At 35.7% G+C, this 25002-nt stretch overlaps 2 protein-coding genes across 6 annotated transcripts in view; one reads left to right on the plus strand and one right to left on the minus strand.

Annotated features, from left to right (window-relative positions):
- The first annotated feature begins 1396 nt into the window (after positions 1–1396).
- Positions 1397–4030, plus strand: cox5b2 (cytochrome c oxidase subunit 5B2). The gene is given in 4 exon segments (XM_088635523.1): positions 1397–1544; positions 2529–2599; positions 3305–3404; positions 3768–4030. Coding segments are annotated over 4 exon segments (387 nt in total). The 5' UTR covers positions 1397–1441; the 3' UTR covers positions 3881–4030.
- Positions 4031–4520: 490 nt separating this feature from the next.
- Positions 4521–25002, minus strand: part of herc4 (HECT and RLD domain containing E3 ubiquitin protein ligase 4) — a 31434-nt gene continuing 10952 nt past the window's right edge. For 2 of the 5 annotated variants that reach the window (XM_088635513.1, XM_088635514.1), the window contains 21 exons: positions 23518–23739; positions 23081–23172; positions 20609–20739; positions 19706–19896; positions 18927–19003; positions 18466–18590; positions 17282–17341; positions 16495–16606; positions 15619–15808; positions 13991–14163; positions 12884–13003; positions 11591–11611; positions 11181–11279; positions 10416–10583; positions 9764–9907; positions 9422–9588; positions 9257–9323; positions 8448–8530; positions 7027–7210; positions 6499–6601; positions 4521–5494 (listed from right to left, as the gene is read on the minus strand). In XM_088635513.1, coding sequence (XP_088491639.1) covers positions 5286–5494; positions 6499–6601; positions 7027–7210; positions 8448–8530; positions 9257–9323; positions 9422–9588; positions 9764–9907; positions 10416–10583; positions 11181–11279; positions 11591–11611; positions 12884–13003; positions 13991–14163; positions 15619–15808; positions 16495–16606; positions 17282–17341; positions 18466–18590; positions 18927–19003; positions 19706–19896; positions 20609–20739; positions 23081–23172; positions 23518–23739 — 2738 coding nt within the window. In that variant the 3' untranslated portion in view covers positions 4521–5285. The remainder of the gene's footprint in view (positions 5495–6498; positions 6602–7026; positions 7211–8447; positions 8531–9256; positions 9324–9421; positions 9589–9763; positions 9908–10415; positions 10584–11180; positions 11280–11590; positions 11612–12883; positions 13004–13990; positions 14164–15618; positions 15809–16494; positions 16607–17281; positions 17342–18465; positions 18591–18926; positions 19004–19705; positions 19897–20608; positions 20740–23080; positions 23173–23517; positions 23740–25002) is intronic. The other 3 variants (XM_088635516.1, XM_088635517.1, XM_088635515.1) reach the window with 3 other exon arrangements.

Below are 25002 nucleotides of genomic sequence, written 5' to 3' on the forward strand. Positions count from 1 at the left end.
GCACTCTTGCTTTGTATTCACTATACCTTAGGTGCAAAATGGTTCCCTGAAAAGGATAAATTCTTTAATCAGATTTGTTGTCTATTTGCCAGAGTAAATATCACCCTGTCTAAACCAAATACTGCCCCATTTAAAAAAAAATGTTTTGCACAGTATTCAGGTACAGTATAAAAAGCACCGTCTTATTTAATGGCAGCCAACCAGTAATTAACCTTCTATTTATCTATTCACAGCACATTTTGAGTCATTGACATATAGTAGGCTATAGCCTAGAAATAATCGGTATTTTGACTGCTTGACCAGTTCATTATCTAAACATCTAGATCACGATTAATTATTTTTGTAATATAATTTAAAACAAGTTCCAAATGTAATTTATTAAACTATTTTTTTAGAATGTATCAAGATTAAATTTATCTTGCCCATATCATTAATTTAATCCTAATTGATTAAAAGAAAGATTACTAGAATTCCGGGGAAGACAAATGCTTAATTCCTTAATTGTGCTACATAAGGATAGAAGTATTTCTGAACAGTAAACTACTTAGCGCAGTTCATTTTAAACAATAAGGAACATCAAGGTAATTATTCCAAAACACGTTGCACAACGGCCAAAACGTATTTTAAAATATTTACAAAGGACACGAAGTTTACTCATGTCCCGATTTATCTGTCAGTTTATTATCAGAACCGTACAAACAGCATAATGAAACCACGAGGAATTAGAAAACAATATGAAGATTAATCTCATAAAGGCTTTTTCATCTGAAGTAGAGAAATCTGGAACACGTCGCATTGAAACAAAAAAAAATATCTTACCTGGTGAATGCCTTTTGGCACAGGAAACGTCAGACTTTCACTAATCTCCAAACAAACCCTTCAGACCGCAAGCACTGCAACCCTTACGGAATTAACCATCCCTAGTTTCAGGATTCAGTTTCTAGATTCTCGAGAGGAAATCGAATTAAATCACTCGCAGGTGATGCGTTTTTCTGATAACGCGAGTTTGCGGGAGCCAGCATCAACATACACGCACCTACTATCGCAGGGTTGTCGCCAATAGCACAACATTTACCTGGCCTTCAATATAACACTTCAATCCCAGGGACGTCTTGTCACATTTAAAGCTGCGTTGTTGTTGAAACTTTTCCCGCAAGTAAAAGGTTTTAGTAACTGGAAACCTTTGCACATTAGAATGAGTAAGAGCTGTTCCTATGTATACTTACTTAAAATAGACACCTGCTGTATTCAGAACACCACACCTTCCTCAGTTCATTGGTTAAACTTCGACGGACTTTGAGTCTTGAGTGGCTGTTTGTGGCTGTCAATCATTTTTAGTCTCGGATACATTTTAGCCACCCTGGTAAGTGTCACTCGTGTTATGTCCCCAGTCACGCTGTAACATAACAGCTGGGTTTTGAAGACTAAACGCCAGGGAGGAATGGCAGTCAGGCTATTACTGAGAACCTCGAGCCATGCCGTGCGTTTGGCGAGATTAAATACCATCCCTGGCAATGCCCTGCAAGCCATGGGCACCTTAAAGGGTGGGTGTCTTTCAGTGTAGATCGGCATAATTTATATTACTTGTGCAGTGAGCAGTGTTGCGTGCTACACGTCTTAGTATGCATACACCTTCTTGGGTAAATACAGTATGTGGCACCGTTTACATTGGGAAATTACCATAAAGTAATACCATAAAGTGACTGTGGTTAAAATAGTAAAGAATAGCCAAGCGAAAATTCTGATCTTAAACCTTTACACTTCTACTGTAGACAAGGACATTTCGAAAGCCTTGTACTGTTAGCACGTAATTTACTTTACGTCTTAAAGAAACTGCGATTAAATTTAAGATCGATAAATGTCGTATATTTAAATAACTTTTTCGTAAAGTAATTTTAGTGAATAGTGAAATGAACGTCATTGAGCTTTTATTACAGCACCAAAAAGAGCCAGAAAGTACTGTATGATAGCAGGTTGTGTCCACTTAATAGCAACGCAAAACCTTGTGTATCGAAACATCATGTTATACAGTAGCTGTGGGTTTTGTTGTCCCATACAGCTTGGAGTAAACATCAACACATCACGTTATTTTGCAATATATATGACAAAGTATCAATTTCAAAACCAAGCATTCATGTGTTTTTCTCCCTTTTATCAGCAAGATGGACATAGCTGACCACTTTTTATATCACACACATGCAAACAATGTCAAATAAAATTGGAGGTCTTTCAAGCGTCACACAAGGTATCTTTAAGATGTTTGGGAGGAATTTTTAAAGCTTTTTTTCTGGGCAATAGTTACAGTAGACCTACAGTATATTACCCAATTATTAGCCCTACAGATCTAATTTACACCTATAGTACAGGTAACATCAACTGGAAATCGTAAACCTGAAGTTTCTTTGTGCTTACACTTTACGTTCAGTGTCAATAACAAAAATAAAATTTCCCTAATCTTTTTACCATCTTCTACTACTCCATAAACTGGTGTGTATCATTAAAAGTAACTTTGGTCTTTTATTTTAAAGGAATCCCAACTGATGAATAGCAGGCTACAGGACTGGAACGGCAAGTACTTCAGGCCATGAAGAAAGGACAGGTACAGAATAATCACTTTACAGAGTTCCTAAAAACGCCAAATATCAAATTACAATACACTTGGTGCTTGTGGAGATGCACATTTCTTCTATTGTGTAGAAGTTCCCCATCCTGGATAATGTAGATTACCATCACAAGGATTCAGAGTTTACATTTTCAAAGCTGTTTACACCACTTACTTTACATGACTAGGATACTGACATGCAATTTCTAAATATAGAAAACAGAGAAAGTCATAGAAAGTATTATTATTCCCTCCTGATATTTTGGAAATAATGCACACTAAATTTTCAAAGTGGTTGATTTAAATAATATGTACAAGTATACAGAATACAGTATATGTACAAGTGAAATTTCCCAGAGATGAATGTATAAAGCCCTATATCATTAATATAATTGTTATATAACTAAGCTCACATCTACTTAGGTTAGATAGTTCAAAAGAATAGAAGAAAAATGTGCTACCATTTAGTCTTTCGACTTTGTTAAAACATACAAAAAATATCAAACACCTATAACAGATAAAGTATGTTGAACCTTAAAATATATCACTACAGATTCAGAAAAGCAGTACTGCAGAAACGTTTTCAGCACACCAATATTTTAAAATGTCATATTAGCAAATGAGTTTACAGGATGTTCGCTATTGTTTTTACTGTTATTTAGAGTGGCCTTTTGTTACCACTTTCCTCCTCTTCTCACATAGGACCCCTACAGCATTTTCAAGCCCAAGGAGTATGCAGGAACCAAAGAGGATCCTCACATCGTTCCCTGCATTGGCAGCAAGAGACTGGTTGGCTGCCTCTGTAAGCACTGTCAGATTTCATGACTCTTAACAGAAGAAAATATGTTTCTTTATTGCTAGGAAATGTGCAGAAGAAAAAAAAAGTCCATTTGACCCCTAGGGATGAGTTTTCAGGTTCAGGATAGTCTTATTTATAGGCTACAAAAGAATTTCAAACTCACATTTAATTATATGCACACAAAGGGAAACCAAACCTCCAAACCAAATTAAACACTTCCCGGAAATTTCCTGGAAATATGACATCACATACGAATCCAAATAATACAGTAGATGTTTTTAAAATGCCCCCCCCCCCCCAAAAGGCCATTTTAAAATGAGGAAAAACGATTAAATCTCAAAAATTTTAACCCACTTCTTTTTTCAGGTGAGGAAGATAACACTGCCATCGTGTGGTTCTGGCTCCATGAAGGGAATCCCCAGCGCTGCCCCTCCTGTGGCTCACACTAACAACTGGTTCACCACGAGCTGCCACACTGAAGCAGGAGAGACCCTTCTTTATTTGGAATACAAGTGCTTCTCTGCGTCTCCACCATTGATAAAGATTGATAAAAATGTTTGAAAATTTGTCAATTTTCTGGCATCTATATTTTGCTTAATTTAAACTAAAAATATTTTACACAGTCTGAATTGTCTCCTTGTGCGCATGTGTGCCCTGGGCTGGAATAGCGTCATTTGAAGGGGGCAGTCCCTCCTTGCTTCAAGGATAGAGTAGCAGGTATGAGTGGCTTTACCCTAATGAATTCATAGTTTACATTCAGTAGTAGTTTTCTTTTTAAACAGGATTAAAAACATTCCCATGTTAACATTTCCTGAGTGACTGTAAATACGCTTTCCTACTACATGTGCTTACTGGCATGGATAGAATTTTAAACATGGGTGGGTATGCAAATTTTTATCCATAGGTATATATTTTGTACCAACTCAAGCAGTCCATTAGCACAACTAAAAGTAGGCTTAAGTGGAGTATATAACATTTAGATATCACTTTTCCCCACATATAAATTGACCATTATTCTGTTTTAAATTTATGTGTACTTTTTTCCAGAATCCACACAAATTCTTTGTGCAAACTGTACTGGGATACAATTCGAGGATAATTTATAGTTAGGATGAAATGTACAGAAACTATACAATTTTATTAAAAGTGAAAACGCTGTTGGCATTTACAACAATTGACGGAAATCAGGTTTGTCCACGTATTTTAGCTCATCACACCAGTTACTTTTCAATCTCTTGCCACTTCATGTAATATAAATCTGCAATATTATTCACACACTCCAACACGTCTAACATTTTAATAGCGACCCCAAAAAGGAAACTTCCATTTGAATTGTACTCAACGTTGGCTCAAAGTTTTTTCCAGAACAGTGTACATGGTCCTGTACAAGTCTGTAAAAAGTTACACACAAAAATAAGCTATTACATTCATTACAGCAATACGTCCAGGAAGATCAGTGCAGAAATGTAACTAGGCACTGTTTAAATAAATGCTGAATTTGTTTAAATGCAGAAGAAAAAAAGGCTAAAGGGAGAAAACGACACATTGACACTATACTAAAGCAGTGTTTATTCCAGCTAGAAAGAAAAGGACCTTCCTGTGTCTTTAAGAGGAGAAATCCACAATAATAATGCTTGTAGAATCGACTTGAACAACTGGTCTCTGAGGTGTAGACAGAAAGCCTCCATGGATTTTGCTTCAGATAGTCCACTTGACCTTAAGGCATCTGATCTTTTTAACAGTTTTTCTTCTCACAATCTATTGAAACAGTTTTTTTTTAAGTGCCATCTAGGCCTTTTCGTTTTTTCGTCTAAAAACTCCAGGGAAAAATGTGTGTCCCAAACTGAAATATTGTTTTGTTTCTGTATGAGATGTTCTCCAATCTTACACTAAGTTGAAGCCCTCATAGTGGTCGATGGCTTGAATGAGCTTGCTCTGTAGCGTCTCTCGATCAGTGTACTTGGGCAGGTCAAGCAGGTTGAAGCAAGTGTGAGCCACTGGCAGGTAATGGTCTCCTCCTCCTGTGGGCTGGATCACAAGTTTGAGGCTCTTCATCCCCATTATGGGAATGCGGTCACTTCCAGTCAGAAACACTGCACATCAGACACAGAACTGTCACATGAGGCTCCACAATAAAAGATTCACAGACAATGGGATACAAATGTTCGTTTAGTGCATTATGATTAAAAAAAAGTGTTTTATGATTAAGTCTTGTATGGTTGATACAAAAATTAGTTTAAATTTTTGGACATTTACAATTAAATATAATCACACTAGGATCACTCATTTAATGTTCACTTGAGAAAAAGAATTGTCATTTTTTTCTGTTCTATACTGGTCAATGCCAACATAAAAGAGCAGCTTCCAAGAGTTTACACATTTCCTTCACATCTCTCCCTAACTATCATGAAAAATCACACACATTTGAAAGAACAAATCGTAACCAGTGCTACAGTACATTTAATAAACAGCTATAAACTCATATAAAAACATGTTTTGAAGCCACTGAAAATAATTTTGTAGTAAAGTGATTACAGTAAATGGTTTACTGTAATTTTGTACGATTAATAATTTTACCTGCCATCTTACACACAATGAGTAAATGAGCCAATACTATGAATTGTATTCTGACACTATTCTTGATTTACTAATGCATCTGATGCTCTTCATTTTGTATTATTAAAATTTTACATGATAATGCTATTTAAAAATAAATATTCACAGTATACTATACAAATATACTAAAACATATTGTAAATAACTAATTTTGTGAGGATTCATTTATAGTGATAAATTCTCTAATGGCCCTGGCCAGAGTGGCTGCTGAAACAAATAGATATTTAAGGCACTAAGTTAAAGTAAGACAAATGTTTAAGGCTCAAACACTGAGTATGAGGTGTAATCTTGGTAAATTCACAAAAAAATTAGGGTATTTGAAGACTCTGCTTTTGTAATAAGGTTGAAATAACGGGTCAGACATGCTGCATTATTATTTGACTATAGCTATTGCAATAGGATATGGCTGTAGACATTTTGTATAGAACTTGGTGTTAGTGGGAGGGGAGTTTGACACTGATGTGACAGCAGTAACACTTACATAGAAACTGCTTCTTCTTCTCTAGTGGCAGCTCATGGAATACTTCCCAGAAGAGCTTTATTGTGGGGTGCTCAGCCCAATACTCTCCTTTATATTCTGTGGCCTGGTGAAAGTAGAGTAAAGCATGACGTTAAGCATAAACATTTTTTGAAGGGTAGATAATTTAGGAACATGAACTTATGTAGAATATATATTTTTTCATTTTTTGTCATGTACTGTATTTATTATCCAATCTAATTAGTTACAGTCAAATTACTGTGGATTGCACCCACTAGAATGTTTAGATTTGTTAAAATTCCTTTATTCAAAAACTTTAAATCAAGTAGTTCCCATCTCAGTGAACATGTAAAGTTTTTAATCCCATGTTTACTACTGTATTGAAATCAGTTAGGTTTCATTCTTGCCCAAAAACATGCACAGACCAACACCACATTTGTAGTATATACTGTAATAGTCTTCTGTAATATTGCTTGCCATGATAATGATACTATACTATCAATGTCATGACATACATGGAGTGCTACCTACCTTCTCCAGTTCCTTCCAGTCATAATTAGTGTTTCCAATGACCATTGCCTGAAGCTCATTTGGCTGGAATAGCTGCAGAACTTTACCGCCGCACACTTTATGGAATCCCACATAGAAGGCATCGAATAATGGAGCCACAGACTTATTAAAGATGTAGTCAACATAGGCATTCACAAACTCCTGCCTAAGAAATAAAACAGAGCAAAGCACATGGTTCTTTTCCAATGCAAATATTTTATGATAACTGTAGGTATTATCTCCTGTAACCGTTTATGAGGATAATCAACTGTGTGACACTGTCCTAATAATTTTATAAAATAACATATTGTTATGTGCCGGGCACGTATGAAAATGCTTCCATTTTATATCACAGTACCCCCGTTCTGTAAGAAACAATAGACCTTTTTTGAGTGCTTGCACTGTCATTGGTCCTTGGAAGAGCCAAACATAGCTAGGCAATAGGAATAATTTTGAACTTAAACGAGCTGAAGATAAATCATTAAGAAAGCCTTCATATGGGAAAGTAGGCTTCCAAGGCAGCATAAAAAAGACTATACCTACACAGAAATAGAGAAGAAAGAACAGGGAGAGAATAGGGAATTTGAAGTAAGAAGTGAGAAGAGAGGAGTGAGAGGAGAGAGGAGCACCATGAGAGAGTTCCTCCTTTAAAGTAAAAAAAAATGTTCAGGAAAGTTGAGCACAGAAGAGACTGACTTTGTGCTTTAGGAAAGGGACTGCTGATTTACTATTTCCACTTGTTTAGTGATGTACTGTTTGAAATGGGAAAATAGTTTCCCACTCATGCAACATCCAATTTAAGGAGTAACTTCATCCTGAGTAAGATATTTTTCTTTGATTGAACAAAACAGCGGTTAATGTTTTTTCCTTTATGGCATTTGTGCCTCAATAACAGGGTGTATCTATAAGAAGCAGGACTCTGGAATTCACAAATTTGTAAATATATGTGCTGTAAGAATTTTTGTAAATAAAGATCTGCATTTTTATATTTTGTGACCTGTGTATTATATTATTGCTGTGCACTGTAGAACATAAAAAACACATATCATGTTAAAGATAAAATTTTCCCTGACAATAGGAAGTACAAAATGTATTATCTGCTTGCAAGACAATCCTGTATCAGGACTGGTTCTTGATTTGATATTTGATCATTTTATCCCCCCCCTATTTAATTATTCATACTCCTCTATTTTGTGACAATATTAATATACTAAATATAAGTTACATGTCCACTGATGTGGTCCTTAAGTGTAAAAAGTAAGAAAAGTTTTATTCTGCATTTTTTCATATGAGAAAAATCATAAAAGCTGAACTGTAACACCCTTGTAGAGAACAACACATCTATGCTATAATTGTAAATATTCTATTACTTGAATGTGGGGGCATAAAAATGATCTACATACCTGTTTGATTTATTAACACAGATTTCTGCACCATTTGGAACAAGTTCCTTGACTTCTGTTACACCATAGTTGTCCATTGTGATCTGTTACACAAGGAAAGAAAGAATTATTTAATAACATTAATATATCAGCATAGTGGTTCGCCGTCCAGATCCTCAGAGATCCCTGTGTCTCCCGGTTTCTGTTCCAGTTCTTAATCACAGGCTAAATTACTGGCGTTACAAAATGGCGTTTGTAATTTTCGAAAAAAGTCTAAACTAGCAAGCAGATCTGTGATAGGTAACAATTAGTACTGGTGACTGAGGGGCCAGCCAAAACACAATCCAGCAGACCAGGTTTACTTCAAGACCAGGATTCAGAACCACTGCATTAGCAAATATCCTATATGATAAAGAATGAAGCCAATATGTGTTAGTTGTTAAACCTGGTAAGCTTTAACCCCAGAGCCAAAACAATAAAATGCAGTGTGAAACACTATTCCGTACATACTGATTTAACCACAAGCTGAAAAGAGAACTCATGCTCTCTTTATGTTAACTACTGTTGTCAGGAAAGTTATTTCTAGCTCAGAGATATCTTGCAATACTTAAAACACACTTTACAAACACAATCTTAAATCTCCACAAGTGAACTTGAGACTTTTTCAATTATGATGCAGTAAGGGACCTATACACACTATACAGTGGATAAATTAATTGACACTGACAGCGACTATTAAAACAACAATCTCCTGAAGAAAAACACTAAAAAACACTCACAAAATAGACTGCCAAAACAAAAGACCTTCTGATTAACATGTGCAATCATACCGTAAAATTTAAACAAAAGACTTCATCCAGATCATCTTCTGTGTAATCCAGTAATTCCTGCAAATTCCTGTGGAGACAAATGATACTCTATATAGGATTTGTTGATTTGGGAGAAATCTTGACAAGATGAAAGACAAACTGTAACTGCTTTTGGTCATTACTAACCTCCCAACATCAGGCATCAGCTCCTTCAGGTCATCTAGTGTTGCGGTCTTTTTAAGCAGCTTTTTATAAAGGGCCAGGGGGAACTGCAGCTCAATGATCGTTAGGTTATAGATTGCCAGACCACAGATTGCTCCAATTAGATAGAACAAATCGATTTCTTCAAAGGTCTTGAACAGGAAAAAAAAAAGATTTATAAAACTTTTCAGAAAAGAACATAGTTATGACTGTACAATAAAATGCAAGCTGGCAGGGAGTCTTATATAAAAACATGTCTTAAGCAACTAAAGAGCAACATAATGAAGATATTGGGCATGGAAGGTGTTTAAAATGCAATAGTCTCACCTTGTCTGAAAACCAGATAAGCCTGGACTCTTCGTAATATCTAAACATTCCATACTTGGGGTCCAGCAACTCTCTCATTATCAGCAAGAAGAACTCCTTACGAACACCTCCTGCATCTACTGCCTCTTCTCCAACAAAAATCACCTGGAATAAAACCGCAAGCAGTACAGCTGCTAGAATGGTAATGTGACATAAATGCTCATGCTTTCCAATTAGTACCAGTGTCCCAATTAGTATTGGTGTGGCTTTGCAATTCATGTTTTTGAGATCCTAACTTTAAAGAACCTTAAAAAAAATAGCACCCCTACACAACACAATGCACAATCTATACTAAGATCGCAACAAAAGTTGAAATCTTGCTAAAATATATTTAAAGAAAAAAACAATAATAAAATTATACATAAATAAGATACATAAATACACAATTTCAAACTTTTTAAAAATATTTAAAAAAAGGGTAACCACAATAGCATAAAATTTAACTATAAAGGAATGTTTCACACTTAAAATATACTAAAGTACTTTGCAGAAAATGAAAGATTTCAAAAGCAACCCTGCAGGACAACAATATATATTATACTATAAAAATAACTCCTTGGCAGCCTTGTATAATTTTGTAAAATAAGGTGGAAACATAACCTGTCTCACATACCTTTAAAGGCTTTTTGTAGTCCACATTCTTAGATTTCCTCAGCACTTCCATGGTATCTCCAACAATGTTCTCCCTTCTAACGATGAGTATCAGACAGGGGTTCACAGATTCTACCACCGGCAGGAACAATGAAGAGAAGTTCTGTCTCTGGGCTTGATCTACTGCCATCTGGAGCCAAGAAGAAAATCATCAGAACTTCCATCATTTTTGAACAAGAATAGGTTTGTTTTTATGTGTGCAACAAAGCTCTTTATTATCACTGGAATAACAGTTCATCAGACAATCGGTATATTGCTGCTGGGACAGGCTTCAGCTCATGATACAATGGATGTATAAAAATATATGTAACATAGAAGGATACATTTTATATATAAGGACCAGAGGTCCTTGGCATACAGGGCAGTGGTGCAACAGATGGCATATTTTGAGGCCTTAAACTCATTACAAGCAGTATTTAAACCATAATGGTATACAGACATGTCTAAATGAAAACTGAATATTTCTGTAGTTTTAGTTAAGTGTTGTGTTATTTTTTACACTGTATGGATTCATTTTAACCCAGTGTTCCAGTATGTTTCAAATTCTGTTGCTTGCCCATTCCATCATGCTTCTCTTAGCGTGTAATAAGATATTACCCCATAATCATACGTTTGCCTTTATGGACTATATATCACCCTTAACAAGTGTTTACCTGGAGTTTAAAGAAGTGTGAGAGTAGTATACTCAAGAATAAGTGCACAAGATCCACCCACAGAACATCCTCACCTGCATCTGTAACACTGCATCTGTCTGCAGCAATGTTGTCTTCGCTGGGGCATCAAATACAAAAGGGTATGTACAAATGGTGACTGGAATGTCTGGCATCTGAAAAGACAGTTTTTCACAGTAGATTTTTCACTATGAAATTGTGTAAAAGGGTTGAAAAAGCATTCGGTAAAAGAATTATTCAAATTCTTCAATAACATTGGTTGAACAATTTAGCTTTTTTTTCCCATTCCTGCAACTCCGGTTACACTAGGAGAAACGGAAATGTTCATGGATTTTAACCAGTCTTCCACATAATCTCTCACTGTGTCTAGAGTTGTTGAACGGCAAAACTATGACATGAGATGGACTGACAAAAGCCGCACATGATGCATGTCTGCCTAGATTCCTGATACAGACACCCATCTTACCTCTAATCCACGGTTGAGGTCCTACAAAAATGGCAGCAGAAAGAAATTTAAGATAAAAAAGAATTAGCACCTCATCTGCACTGTATAGGGTGGGTCCCAGAATAATAAACACTGCCTAAATGATGCTGTAAGTGTGCCTTTACTTCGTCATACATATTAGCACACAAATAGTACTGTTCCTAAGACTAGTGACTGTTCACTCTATTTCACAGTAACATGGCACAAAAAGACTATTTTAAATTTAAAAGTATGAGTATACCTAGTATGGTTTTTTGGAGTATTTCTTTTCCAAAATACCACACTGTACATTCATGGAATGACATGAAATAAATCTTTAGAATCCTGTAAATTAATGTATGCCACCTGGCATTTGAGGCCAACTATAAACTAGTGTATTTCTGATTCTATCAAATTATACTCAAAAAATGTTTTCTTTGAATTTGAGTTTGTCAAATAGGTGCTAATATTTTGCCCTAGTATTAGTGCTTTTTTAATCTGAACATCTGAACCCACACCTGAAAACTTCTGTGAAAGAAGAAAAATGCTGCCTCACTTAAAACAATTGTCTAAGCGAGCTCTGTTTAACAGCTTGTCAGTAAGATGAATAAACTAGAATTGACCAATGATGTTAACACTTTTGACAACTTTGAAAAGAGAGAGTGGGTCACAATCATCAAATCAACAGAAACCCTCTTAACATGCAGACTACAGATTAATGATAATCATTTATAACCTCACTATACAAGAAGAGATTGGATACACTGAAATAAAATGTTTAATTCTGTTTCTTATAAAAGGCAGATGTACATGTTCAAAAAAACGAATTTAAAGAATATATTTAAAAGAATACATGACGAGAAAAGTGACAACAACTGTGTGGATATTGTTGCAAAAAACTGATTATTATATGAAAACATATTTCCTGTTAATTCTCAAAATTCTTTGCAATTCTGTAAATTTGATTTTTTAATCATTTAAGTTTGAAAACTTTACATCTGCTAAGGTGTAAACCCCAGCTAGTTCAATTTCAAACCACAGTATATTTTTAATCTATTTTTTAATCACAAACATGATGAGGAAAAGAAGGAACCAAAAATGCAAATTTTAGACAAATGAGACTTTCTTACCATTACTTTATTACATAAAAAACTTTAAAAGTAAAACATTCCTTTTAAGCCCAGTTCTTTTAATTCACTTGAGTCAAATGTAACAACAATGTCATTACTTATACCAAAACGTAGCCTATATAAATTGAAATTTACTGTCAAAACAAAGTCATTATTTTTTTCTTACCATCCCATACATCTGTTGTTGGATCCAGGTGATGTAGTCATTCTTAATATCGATGAGGGACTCTAACTCATGGATATAGAACTTGTCATACTGTATAATTTGAGCAGCTTTCTCATTAACCTAAAAAATAAGAATCCCACCATAACTCTTCATAAATCTTTGGTAAACAACAATTAAGAAACCATTCTAAATTTGCATCATTGTGAACTCTGGCTGTGTTTTTTTGGAAGAAGCAAACACTTTTAAAGATTAACCTTGATGAAGACCTGAGTTAAATACAGCCCTTAACACACCAGTGACTGTAAAAACCAACTTGTAATTAAAGGACCCTGATGGCTGACAGAAGCTATTACCAGAAAATCACCATCAAAAACATTATATCTGTTTTTACTTAATTAAGTCAGAACCAGGCTTACTGTAAGACAGACCCTCCACCTACAATAATGCATGTGCACCAAGTCTTATGTCAACCCAAAACGTCCTATCGTAAAACAAATCAGACACAACCCTAGCACAGCAGGTCACACTGTGAGCTGTGTGACATTTCCTCAATGTTTGGTGAGACTGTTAGTCTCAGAATTCAGAACAAAATGGAAATACGCTCATATCTAGGTATAAGAACGTTCGGTATACGAATTTTCGCTAATCCGAACATGAAGACTTTGTACCTTGGAATTCATCTTAAGAACGTAATTTCGCTAATGCGAACTTTGAAGTTTGAAGGTGACCGATTTTGGCCGAGAACTTTGAGTTTAGGGAAAACAAATGGATACTTGCTAGGAATCAATTACAATGAGATAAAATATATACGTTCAGTAATAAAAAATACCATAATTTGAAATACCATACCTACCAACACTAAATCTTGTGGAAGCAAAGTAATGTGAACATAGAACTCAATTCTGAATGTGTCTATTTCTCAAATAAAAAATGCAAATGAGAGCTAAAAAGGCCATGTAGAAGACGAGTATCTGCAAAGTAAACCTAGCATGTTCACAGCAGCCTCTTAGTTTACTGCTAAGTCTTGATAGCCACTCAGTCATAAACATGCTATGTTTTTGGTGGAAAGAAAAGAAAGTGGTAACTTTGTCTTTTGTTTCTACTCACTCTGTGGAGAGTCTCCAGAAATTTCAGAGCAATATGCAGGAAGGAATTAAATATTCCCCGTTCAGGGAGTGGGATTCCAATCTTCTGCATCTTCAGTAGGCTCACCACTACATCTTTGTAGAGCTCAACTAACCTTTGGAAGACTGGAGGCTCAAACTTTGACCACCAGTTTTCTGGAAGACACCAATAAGATGACAATTAAATGTCAAAGTCTGCAAAATATAAGGTAAACAAAATCTCCAGATCCAGTTCCATGTGGTAGAAAAAAAAAAGTTAGCCTACTCCAATATCTACCCCACTAGTGTTTGATGGTCAATGTTAAAATTAAAAACTTACAATCATTTCTTTTAAATATAAACCTCCTTTTCAACTTGCCTAATACAAGTCCACTTAGCTGCCAATAAATAGCAGTACTACCTCTAAAAATCCTGGCAGCAAATTTAATATGTTCACTTCAATTTAAAAATAAATAAATAAAACTACAATGCTCAAGACACATTTAGTATAAGAACATTTATTTAGTATAAGAAAAACTATAAATATAAAAAGGTAAGAATTCCAGGGTTGTAAATACCTAGCCATGATGTGCAATAGTGAATAAAAAAGGCAATGTTACTGACTCATTGTAAAGATCTCTCCAGCTGAAGAGAAGCAAATATCCATTTCACTATCCTATTTCTACAAATACGAAGAAAATTACTTTTTTTAAAAACCTCAGGCTTTGCCACATGACTGGCCAAGATTTGGGGCAGACGGGTAGGTGTAGTCAAGAATGTTTCTATAAGTCACCCTTAATTTGTTGCAAAACACATAGAAGAATTTTGTTTTTACTTCTTAAGAACGAGATTATTGCAATTAAGTAGTCTAGAGGTCAAATGAAATGAAACTACCAACATTGTGGAGCTCTCAAGGACCACAGATGGTCACTCTGGAATTCATTAAACTGTATTAAACTAATCCAATTTCACTTGTCTTCAAAAGCTTTGGTAAGCAATGTTTTTAGAGTGATGTGTAAGACGTGTTGGCTTGTCGTTTTCAGGACCAGGTATGGTCACACCTAATCTATTGCATCTTTGTATCTGGTAAAGTGGTGGCTCCAGTGATGTTAGATGTGCCAACATCAGAGAGACATGTGACATTTTTCCTATCAGTACCTCCTATGACGTACTGTGAAGCTTTCAGCTTTGTAAAAGATCAGTGGCTCATATGGCAGGTGTCATAGGCTTAAAAAACTGGCAAGCCCACATTGAGTGGGTATATAATTAAAAAAACTGTAGTTCCAAATAAAAAAAAGGCTTGATTAAAAAAAAACTGCTACTAGAACACGTTCAGCTATTTAATAAGTGTTACCAGGGAAAATATCTGGCATCTAATATTCCTATATCTATAGTTTAATCATGTTATAAATCCAACAACCTTAAAGAGGAAATTTGGTCAAATACCTCTCCATCTTTACAAAGGCATCTTTTCAGGTTCAGGACAGGAGGCCCATTCTGTGAGACTGGCAGTGTGGAGATGGTTTTGATTATATGGTTAATATAATACTATGATCTTCTGAATTGCAGTTAGCTGTAATTTATGTTTTGAATAGAAGTTTTACAATGACCCTGAAACTAAGAGAAATTTACCAAGTACTTTCAGTGGCGCTTCCTTCAGAGTGACAACAGCTCTGCCAAACGGAATAGAGAGAGTGATGAAGTTGTTGGGGTCACTAAAAATTGGGCACTCGGGCAACGTGAGGTAAAGTCGCAGAGCTTCAACATCTGGAGGAGAGTTGGTAAGTTTAGGAATCAGGTTCTTTTCCAAGCTGGCAGCAACCTTGCAAGAAAAAAGGGAAATTGCAAGCCTTATACCAAAAAATGCAAAAGCAGATCCTTTTGGGAGCTTACCCTGCAGTGGCTCACATCAATACAACATTTGTGTCATGGGTAAAAAAAAAAATGTTTAGAGGGAAAAGCAAATATTTATATTATTAGACTACCATGAAGGACAGTGAAGAAAAGGCTTACAATTCAAATCACACATACCACAGCTCAGTAAGAGACAGTATGACTCGAAGGATTTTAAAAAAATGCAACATGCAACATACCAGTACACTCAGAAATAGTGAAATTGCCAGGCACAGTGTATTCCATGACAACTGGAATTAAGAAAGCTTCTAAATGTATTCATTTATTTCTCAATTGAACTTTAGGTTAAGGGTTAGATTGTATTTTGTATTTTTCTCTGAAACGAAAAGTAGGCAAGGTGATGCATTTTGTATCAATTAAACATTCAAAAAAATTCAGGGCTTTAAATAAATTCAATGAATCAATATATGTCAGTAATGACCCCGTAGACGTTGTTCAGTTCATGATAAAACATGCATTATTTAATGGTTCAGACAAACTAGATAAAGGTGACCTTCTGACTATCTATCATCATGTTGAAAAGTTAGAAATAACGTAATTGAGGTAACCACTTTATTGGGTCTACATGACCTGAAGGGTTTTTCCTCCACTAACCTGCTGCTTGATTTGTGGGTTATCAGTCTGGATCAGTCGGTGAAATAAAAGACGTGCTGTGTTCATATCCACCCCTGAGAATTTACTGCTGGTTTTGTAGTGATCTGGATTGCTGGGAAAAAGAAACCACAACAATTTTTCCCCTAATGTACTGCTCATCCTCTGATTCTACAGTAAAAAAAACTAAAATCAAACAAGGGTCTTAATAGTTATTTATTATTTGAATTGCATATCCATCACGCAGTGCTTTCCACGGGAACAGTGAAAAGTCTGTTATTTGTTATTTTGATCATAAGATTAATATGACCAACTACAGTACTATATACATTTTATTTTTGGGCAATTCCAAGTAAAAATGTGATTTTTAAAACAAAAACATGTTTACACTCCTGTTCAATCCAGTGATTTTGAGTGACTATAAGTATTAGGACATATTCACTATGTAAAATGCACAATGTACCAATTTTAAAGTGGATAAATGAAAGTGTAAAAGCAAAACAAAAAGTGAAGTTGAAGTGGAGAAAAGGAGTGTTAGAGAAAAATATTAAAATACAAAAGTAAGATAGAAAATGACTGCTTTAAATACAAGTTTTATTTTCTATACATGGGAAAAAAAATACTATGCATGCCAACATGCTCCTCTTTATCTTTGAAAGGTGGGATTAGTATTACTGGCAAAGAAAAAAAAAACCGGAATATGTGGAAGTCACTGGTGTGTCAAAGCTATTATAATATCATTTATGAACACTAATGTTTTTAATAATAATATTTTAGTGTTCAGCATTACCTTACAGATAAGAAGCTTCCATTAAGACAGCCTGCAGAGGAAAACACTAAATCAATCTCACTGCAGAGATATAAGAAAAAAAGGATATCAGTTATTTTTTATTCAGTTTTACAAGCGCAAACTTTCAAGTCCAAAACATAAGAGCGATTATTGAAAGTTTTGTACTCCATGTTCAAAATACCTTCATGATGTTTCTCCACAAAGGTAAAAGTTCAGATGTTTCATAAACTTCACAAATTTAATAATGCATACTAAGAATTCTAGCAATGCTTGGTCAAAATGGTGGAAATTCTCAACTCACTAGCCTATCATTCTTGGGTATGATGCACAAAGCATGCATTACACACTGAACATAGTTCCATTAACATGTAATGGAGCATTTTATCAAACCTAATGTGTTACATAGATTTTAGGCATTAACAAATAATCAATAACTGTGAGTTAAGAATGGAAAACACCATATCACACATACTGCACAAAATTCTGCAGTTTGAGGAAATGTACAAATACACTCATACCCGGTATAAGAATGTTCGGTATACAAAATTTTCGCTTATCCAAACATGAAGAATTTTTACCTTGTAATTCGTTATTAGAACGAAATTTCGCTAGCTAATTTCAATTTTGGCAGAGAACTTTCTGCGAACATTTCAATTCAGCGGCACCTAACAGCTGTTTGTTTCTGCAGGGGTGCAAGGCATTATGTTTAAGGACACCGTGAGGCAGCAGTGCTTTGCTTATGATCACCGTGAAAGTTAGTGCTCTAATCTTTAAAGTGTTCTTTTGTGTTTGTTTTGTAGTTGCTGTTCATTATTGGGTCTTAAGGAAGAGAAAAAGATTATTTCGTGTACTAGTCAAAATCAGTATACACATCGTTCTAGCCGATCACTTGGATAGTGATCTATAACGAAAGAATGAAAAATGTAAACATGATATCATTAATTATTTTACAGCTATAGTTGGCTTATTTGACGGTATACGATATTATATGTTTAGGGTGGCTTTTGAGTGAACTTGTCTTCGGTTTGGAACAGGGTGGAGTATTCCCCATAAGAAATAATGGAATCTTTATTTTTGATTTACAAACTCCTGTCTTTCAAACAGATTTTCAGGAACAAATTAGGTTTGGATACCGAGGTATGAGTGCATTGGTAACACTGCAACCTTAACCCAGGAACTCTTACTTGACTATCTCAGGAGGAAGTCTTCCTTGTGCGTGGTTAAGCCACCTCTGAATGAGGTCAGCATTTAAGGTAAAGATTTGCCTGCGAGGGTCTGGGACTCGAACATCATCTGCAGGCATGGCATTCTTAAAAGATAACATAACATAACAAAGATAACATTTTGACATGGGATCATAGTACAGCACATGCTTCCTGGATACACTCAACTAAGGAAGAACAGTATTAATAATAAGCAAATAAAGTATTAATTCCCAAGTGATCATTCTTTCTTTTAGTAAAAAACAAAGAAATGAAACAAAAATACAAATAACTTCTTGACTCAGACAGAAGACAAATTTTAACTGCTTGTATTGTAAACTCAAAATTAAAGTATTCTATGTCTTAACTGTTTGAAAAATCTCAATGTGCATTGGAAACTGTACTTTTAACTCAGTTCTCAATGGTTATTAATTTGGACCTACCTGAGGAGTATAATAATGTGCAAAACTCTGGTCTCCACCAGCATACACTCTCTTCATGCAACAGCATTCTTCAACATCTGTAAAACAGATTAATTCACTATTTCTCTGAACCACAACATGCAGTTCTCTAAAAGCAGATTATTATGGTGGACAAAAATTATCATCTGTGACCACATAGTTCTATTTTCAGTGAGGTACTAGGTGAATCATCTCTAGAAGCAGTGTTTTACCCTTTTCAAGCCTGAGTGAGGCATCTTAAAAATATTGATATTTTTTCTATTTCATATTGGCTCTTTTATTTCCGCTGGATGTGCTACCATCAAGGTCAGCCACTACTTCAGTCTTTCCAGACCAGTGATTGAAAATGTCTGTTTCTAATGAAGGCAGTCAAAGTGCAGAAAACCAAATGCCAAAAGAAACCTGGCTTTTGGCAAAATTTAACCTTCTTGGACAAGCTCTCTGGATAAGTAAATGTCTGACTACATGCATAGTAACAGCTACCATTGATAAATGGCCACTGCAGAAGGTGAAAAATATTGATCCAATGTATTGAACTGAAATGATTTCAGACATGACCTCATAGAGATAAAACTGAAGAATGATTGCTCCAATTACCCATTAGTATGGACAGCCTGGTTGACAGTCATGTGCTAATTCTAACCTGTGAATTGCGCCCCTCTGAAGCCAAGAAACATCACTCAATATACTGTAATATCCGACCTGGACCTAATAAAGGAAATTCTCTACTGAAAGTTTAGTGAAATTCTTTGTCAAAATACCTTTCCCCATTTTTGTCATGATTATCTCACTTGTATCTGGAGGACATGGTCCATTATAAGGGATCCAGCTGCCCTTCACAGGTGCGGGGCTTTTCCTGTTAGATGTTGAGCGGGTTCCCAGTTGGCCATTTCCTCCAAGACCAAAAGAGTCAATCTTTCCTGAAGAAGGGACGAAAGCTAAAGTGTGTTGCCTGAAAGAAAGAAAAAAGAGGCACTTACCACCACAACTGGGCAAGAAAAGAGACTCATTTGACGATACATTTCATAGTACAAACTTTTAGTGAAACATGACATGTTTTGCTTTAAATATTCTTGTTAAGAAACAGAGAAAACTAAGAGTAATATAATACTTGATAATTAAAACACACCAGTTATGTTGTAAAGAAAAATGCAAATGATACATATATATCTATCTTTACATACATGCTGATTTTCATAAAGAGTTGAATATCACAGGAGCAAACAAAAAACTGATTCTATCATCACAAAAAAAATCTTAAGGATGCAGCTTTTAAAACTCTTTACCATCATCGATTGATATCAATTAGCATGGTCGTAGAATCTTCTTTCTACTTTTCAGTACAGAATTAACCTTTGCTTCTTACTCTGAATCCTCTTCTATTGTGAGAATTACTGTTCTATTTTTTAGAATTTAATGTTAATGAATAATATAAAATTTAATGAAAAGTCACCATTTATACTGCATATCCCTTCTTCACATATTATGAATGACAGCTAATAAAGTATAAGCACCGGTTGCACTATTAGTAAAAGCTACAATGCAAAATGCAGTGTTTCCTGTTAGCCATGATGAAATAAGTTTCTGAAATCTAAGAAGCTAACCCTCTCGCCAGATAATCTAATTTTGTTTTACTCCACAAGTACCAGAGGTGTGTTACTTACCTGCCACATGCAATCTGTGTCACTACATTCCCCATTAACTCAAAGACCTTTCTGGGATTTATTTCATGGTTGGTGGTATTGTGACCCAGCTGACCATACCCTCCTGCTCCAAATGTAAAGACACCCCCCTCCTAGAGCGCAGAAAAAACAGAACAACAAAGGGCTGGTCTAATTAAAATTAAGTATTCATTGGGCATACTGTATTTGCAGATGTTAAGTCTTAAGAACAGGGATTGTTGTTTCTCACTAAGTGCTCCTCGAGAGGCTAAGACACTAAGCAAACTGAAGAACAGGGGTCAGTTTCTTAAATAATGCAAAAAGATTAAGATTTTATCAAATGGACTTAGAAGTCCTACACTATTTTCTAATATATTTTTTTTCTTACTATTTTTGGTGTACCCTCTTTATGTTTGTCACTTCTGCTTGAAATATTTGTTATTTCAATTAATTTAAAGAAAAAAAATATTAAGAAACTTCTTTCTTAAGAAAATGTATTAAGACAAATTAATACTATTAGATAGACTGCTTCCATTTTCAGGACCTATTCTTTGGTGGAAAAAGTCAAAAATATTAAAACAATAGAAAAATAAGTAATATATACTCTTAGATTTGTTTAAAACAGAAGACTAAATCAAAGTGAAAAAACAGCAATATAATTATAATAACATACATAACACAATCCATATATACATAATACAACTAATCTAAAACACTGTACAGTGCCTTGCGAAAGTATTCGGCCCCCTTGAACTTTTCAACCTTTTGCCACATTTCAGGCTTCAAACATAAAGATATAAATTTTTTATTTTATGTGAAGAATCACCAACAAGTGGGACACAATTGTGAAGTGGAACGAAATCTATTGGATTTTTGAAACTTTTTTAGCTAATAAAAAAATGAAAAGTGGGGCGTGCAAAATTATTCGGCCCCTTTACTTTCAGTGCAGCAAACTCACTCCAGAAGTTCAGCGAGGATCTCTGAATGATCCAATGTTGTCCTAAATGACTGATGGTGATAAATAGAATCCACCTGTGTGTAATCAAGTCTCTGTATAAATGCACCTGCTCTGTGATAGTCTCAAGGTTCTGTTGAAAGCGCAGAGAGCATCATGAAGACCAAGGAACACACCAGGCAGGTCCGTAATACTGTTGTGGAGAAGTTTAAAGCCGGATTTGGATACAAAAAGATTTCCCAAGCTTCAAACATCCCAAGGAGCACTGTGCAAGCGATCATCTTGAAATGGAAGGAGTATCAGACCACTGCAAATCTACCAAGACCTGGCCGTCCCTCTAAACTTTCAGCTCAGACAAGGAGAAGACTGATCAGAGATGCAGCCAAGAGGCCCATGATCACTCTGGATGAACTGCAGAGGTGGGAGAGTCTGTCCATAGGACAACAATCAGTCTTACACTGCACAAATCTGGCCTTTATGGAAGAGTGGCAAGAAGAAAGCCATTTCTCAAAGATATCCATAAAAAGTCTCGTCTAAAGTTTGCCACAAGCCACCTGGGAGACACCCCAAACATGTGGAAGAAGGTGCTCTGGTCAGATGAAACCAAAATCGAACTTTTTGGCCATAATGCAAAACGATATGTTTGGCGTAAAAGCAACACAGCTCATCACCCTCAACACACCATCCCCACTGTCAAACATGGTGGTGGCAGCATCATGGTTTGGGCCTGCTTTTCTTCAGCAGGGAAAGGGAAGATGGTTAAAATTGAGGGGAAGATGGATGCAGCCAAATACAGGACCATTCTGGATGAAAACCTGTTGGAGTCTGCAAAAGACCTGAAACTGGGACGGAGATTTATCTTCCAACAAGACAATGATCCCAAACATACAGCAAAATCTACAAAGGAATGGTTCACAAATAAACGTATCCAGGTGTTTGAATGGCCAAGTCAAAGTCCAGACCTGAATCCAATCGAGAATCTGTGGAAAGAGCTGAAAACTGCTGTTCACAAACGCTCTCCATCTAACCTCACTGAGCTCTAGCTGTTTTGCAAGGAAGAATGGGCAAGAATTTCAGTCTCTCGATGTGCAAAACTGATAGAGACATACCCCAAGCGACTTGCAGCTGTAATCGCAGCAAAAGGTGGCTCTACAAAGTATTAACGCAAGGGGGCCGAATAATTTTGCACGCCCCACTTTTCATTTTTTTATTAGTTAAAAAAGTTTCAAAAATCCAATAGATTTCGTTCCACTTCACAATTGTGTCCCACTTGTTGGTGATTCTTCACATAAAATAAAAAATTTATATCTTTTATGTTTGAAGCCTGAAATGTGGCAAAAGGTTGAAAAGTTCAAGGGGGCCGAATACTTTCGCAAGGCACTGTATAAAAACCTGTAAATTGCAAATATTCTTAAACACTGAAAGTGCAACACTGTAGTCATGCCAGTCCTTGCGGGGTAACAAGTGACTACTAGTCAAACCTGGGACAGGAAAAACAGTTCTGAAAATGGCACGTCTACCTTTGTGAGGGCAGCTGTGTGGTCCTCTCCACAGCAGATGTACACAATCTTTTGTGTTCGGAGAGATTTAAGAAGTACAGGAACATATTTGTCTGGAAAAGAAACAGTTCAGTTTTATCTCGCTTAGTTTAAGGATCTTGGATGATGGCCAGGCAGACTTGCTTTTCCAAGATAAAAGACATGTCCATGGTCATGACTTAACAAGATATTTAACTTGTTGGGATTCATGTACATTTACTTAACTTCAATTAAGAGCCTTTTCCACAAAAACTCCAGAGAACTTCTCTTAAATTTGATTCCTTTAACCTCTCACTAGTATTTTACTTTGAAGGAAATACTGTAACAATTGACTGTTAATCATCTAAACAGTCCCAGAATATTTAATACAAAATATTATTTAAACCAATAAAAAAACTATGATTTATTTTTTGTCTTACCATTTTCATCATTTAGTCCTAATTGGCCAAACTTGTTGCGTCCCCATCCAAACACTGCTCCTGAGAGAGTGAGTGCAAAACTGTGGGCTCCCCCTGCAGATATCTGAGCAAAGGGGAGCCCCAGTAATGAGCATATAAGCTGAGGAGATGAGTGGCTTTTGGCATCGTTGCCCAGACCCAGCTGGCCATATTTATTCTGTCCCCAGGAGAAGATCTGGCTACCTACACAAATACATTAATGGATTTATCATTTAATAAAACACAACTTTTATTTAACTTACAAATGCTCTGGGACACATACCCAGTCATCTATCTAGAATTCAGTGAATTCATAGTGCATTATTTTTCAGTTTCTGACAGATAAAATGACTACAAAAGAGCTGGAACAAGAAAGACCAAACAAAAACAACTGCAACATACTACAGGTACAGAGAACTGGAAACTTTTTCACCACATTTCCATGTTTTTAATATTTCAAGGCTCTGTATTAATTATGTTCTCACTCAAATAGTACCCCTGTCGCATCCATTGTAAAACGATTTTCAGTTTGTGCTACTGTATATAGCATGGTTTCCTGCTTTGTCTTTTAAAATGTATAATCCCCATAACTGGGCAATTGGGAACTTAACTTCTTCAACAGATTTCATCTTATTGCAGATTTACAAAATGAGCAGGTGAGCCCCTCAATGTCATGGTCCAGAGTGGTTGTAAATGTTTACTAATTGCTGTTGATTTACCTGCACTGTAATTTAATATTCATGACAATAAAGTTTTTTGAATTTGAAATCAGCTACCTTATTTCACAGTTGTGTTAACTACTGGTTAACAGTAGTTTGCATGCTGTCTTGACAAAACAGTTGCTTTTAAAAGAGATACCATCTGAAATTATTACTCAAAATCATGACTACAATTGTAATATTGGAAACCTTGAAAAACCAATATTACAGGTATCATGCAGAAGAAATAGAACAGCCGTCTCTATTCCTCCTGTGTCTTGCATAGCATTCCTTTGCCTCTCTGCACTTTGCCTGTGCAACTAATTTAGTTATATCATTGCCTCCCCCTTTCTCCTGCCTTATGCTTAGATTGACATACTATAGGATCTGCATGACTGCATGAGTTTTTTTTTATTATTTTCGGAGTGTTTCTGAGTTATTTTTATTTGCTTTAGCCCAAGTCACCAAAGGAGAAAAGTCCATTTCAGGGCCTGGGTAAAATGACAAAGCCTGTTATGATCTATAGGTGAAAGGGAGGCAAGAACAAGGATCCCAAGAGCCTACTGTAAGTACATGTTCGGTGCTGAATAACAGTTGAGCATCAAGGTGACAAATGTTTAAAATGATTAGTCTTGAGAACGTTCAAATAGACTGACGGACTGAATGGCGTCCTCCTGATTGTAGCCTCAATTATATTCTTGTGAAATTTAAGTCAATCCAGTGTTTTCAGAGGACATGTAGACGTTTTCATACACACTCCTTCATGGTA

Source organism: Lepisosteus platostomus, chromosome 6 (genome assembly GCF_059453375.1).
Source record: "Lepisosteus platostomus isolate fLepPlt1 chromosome 6, fLepPlt1.hap1, whole genome shotgun sequence".
Classification (NCBI taxonomy): domain Eukaryota; kingdom Metazoa; phylum Chordata; class Actinopteri; order Semionotiformes; family Lepisosteidae; genus Lepisosteus; species Lepisosteus platostomus.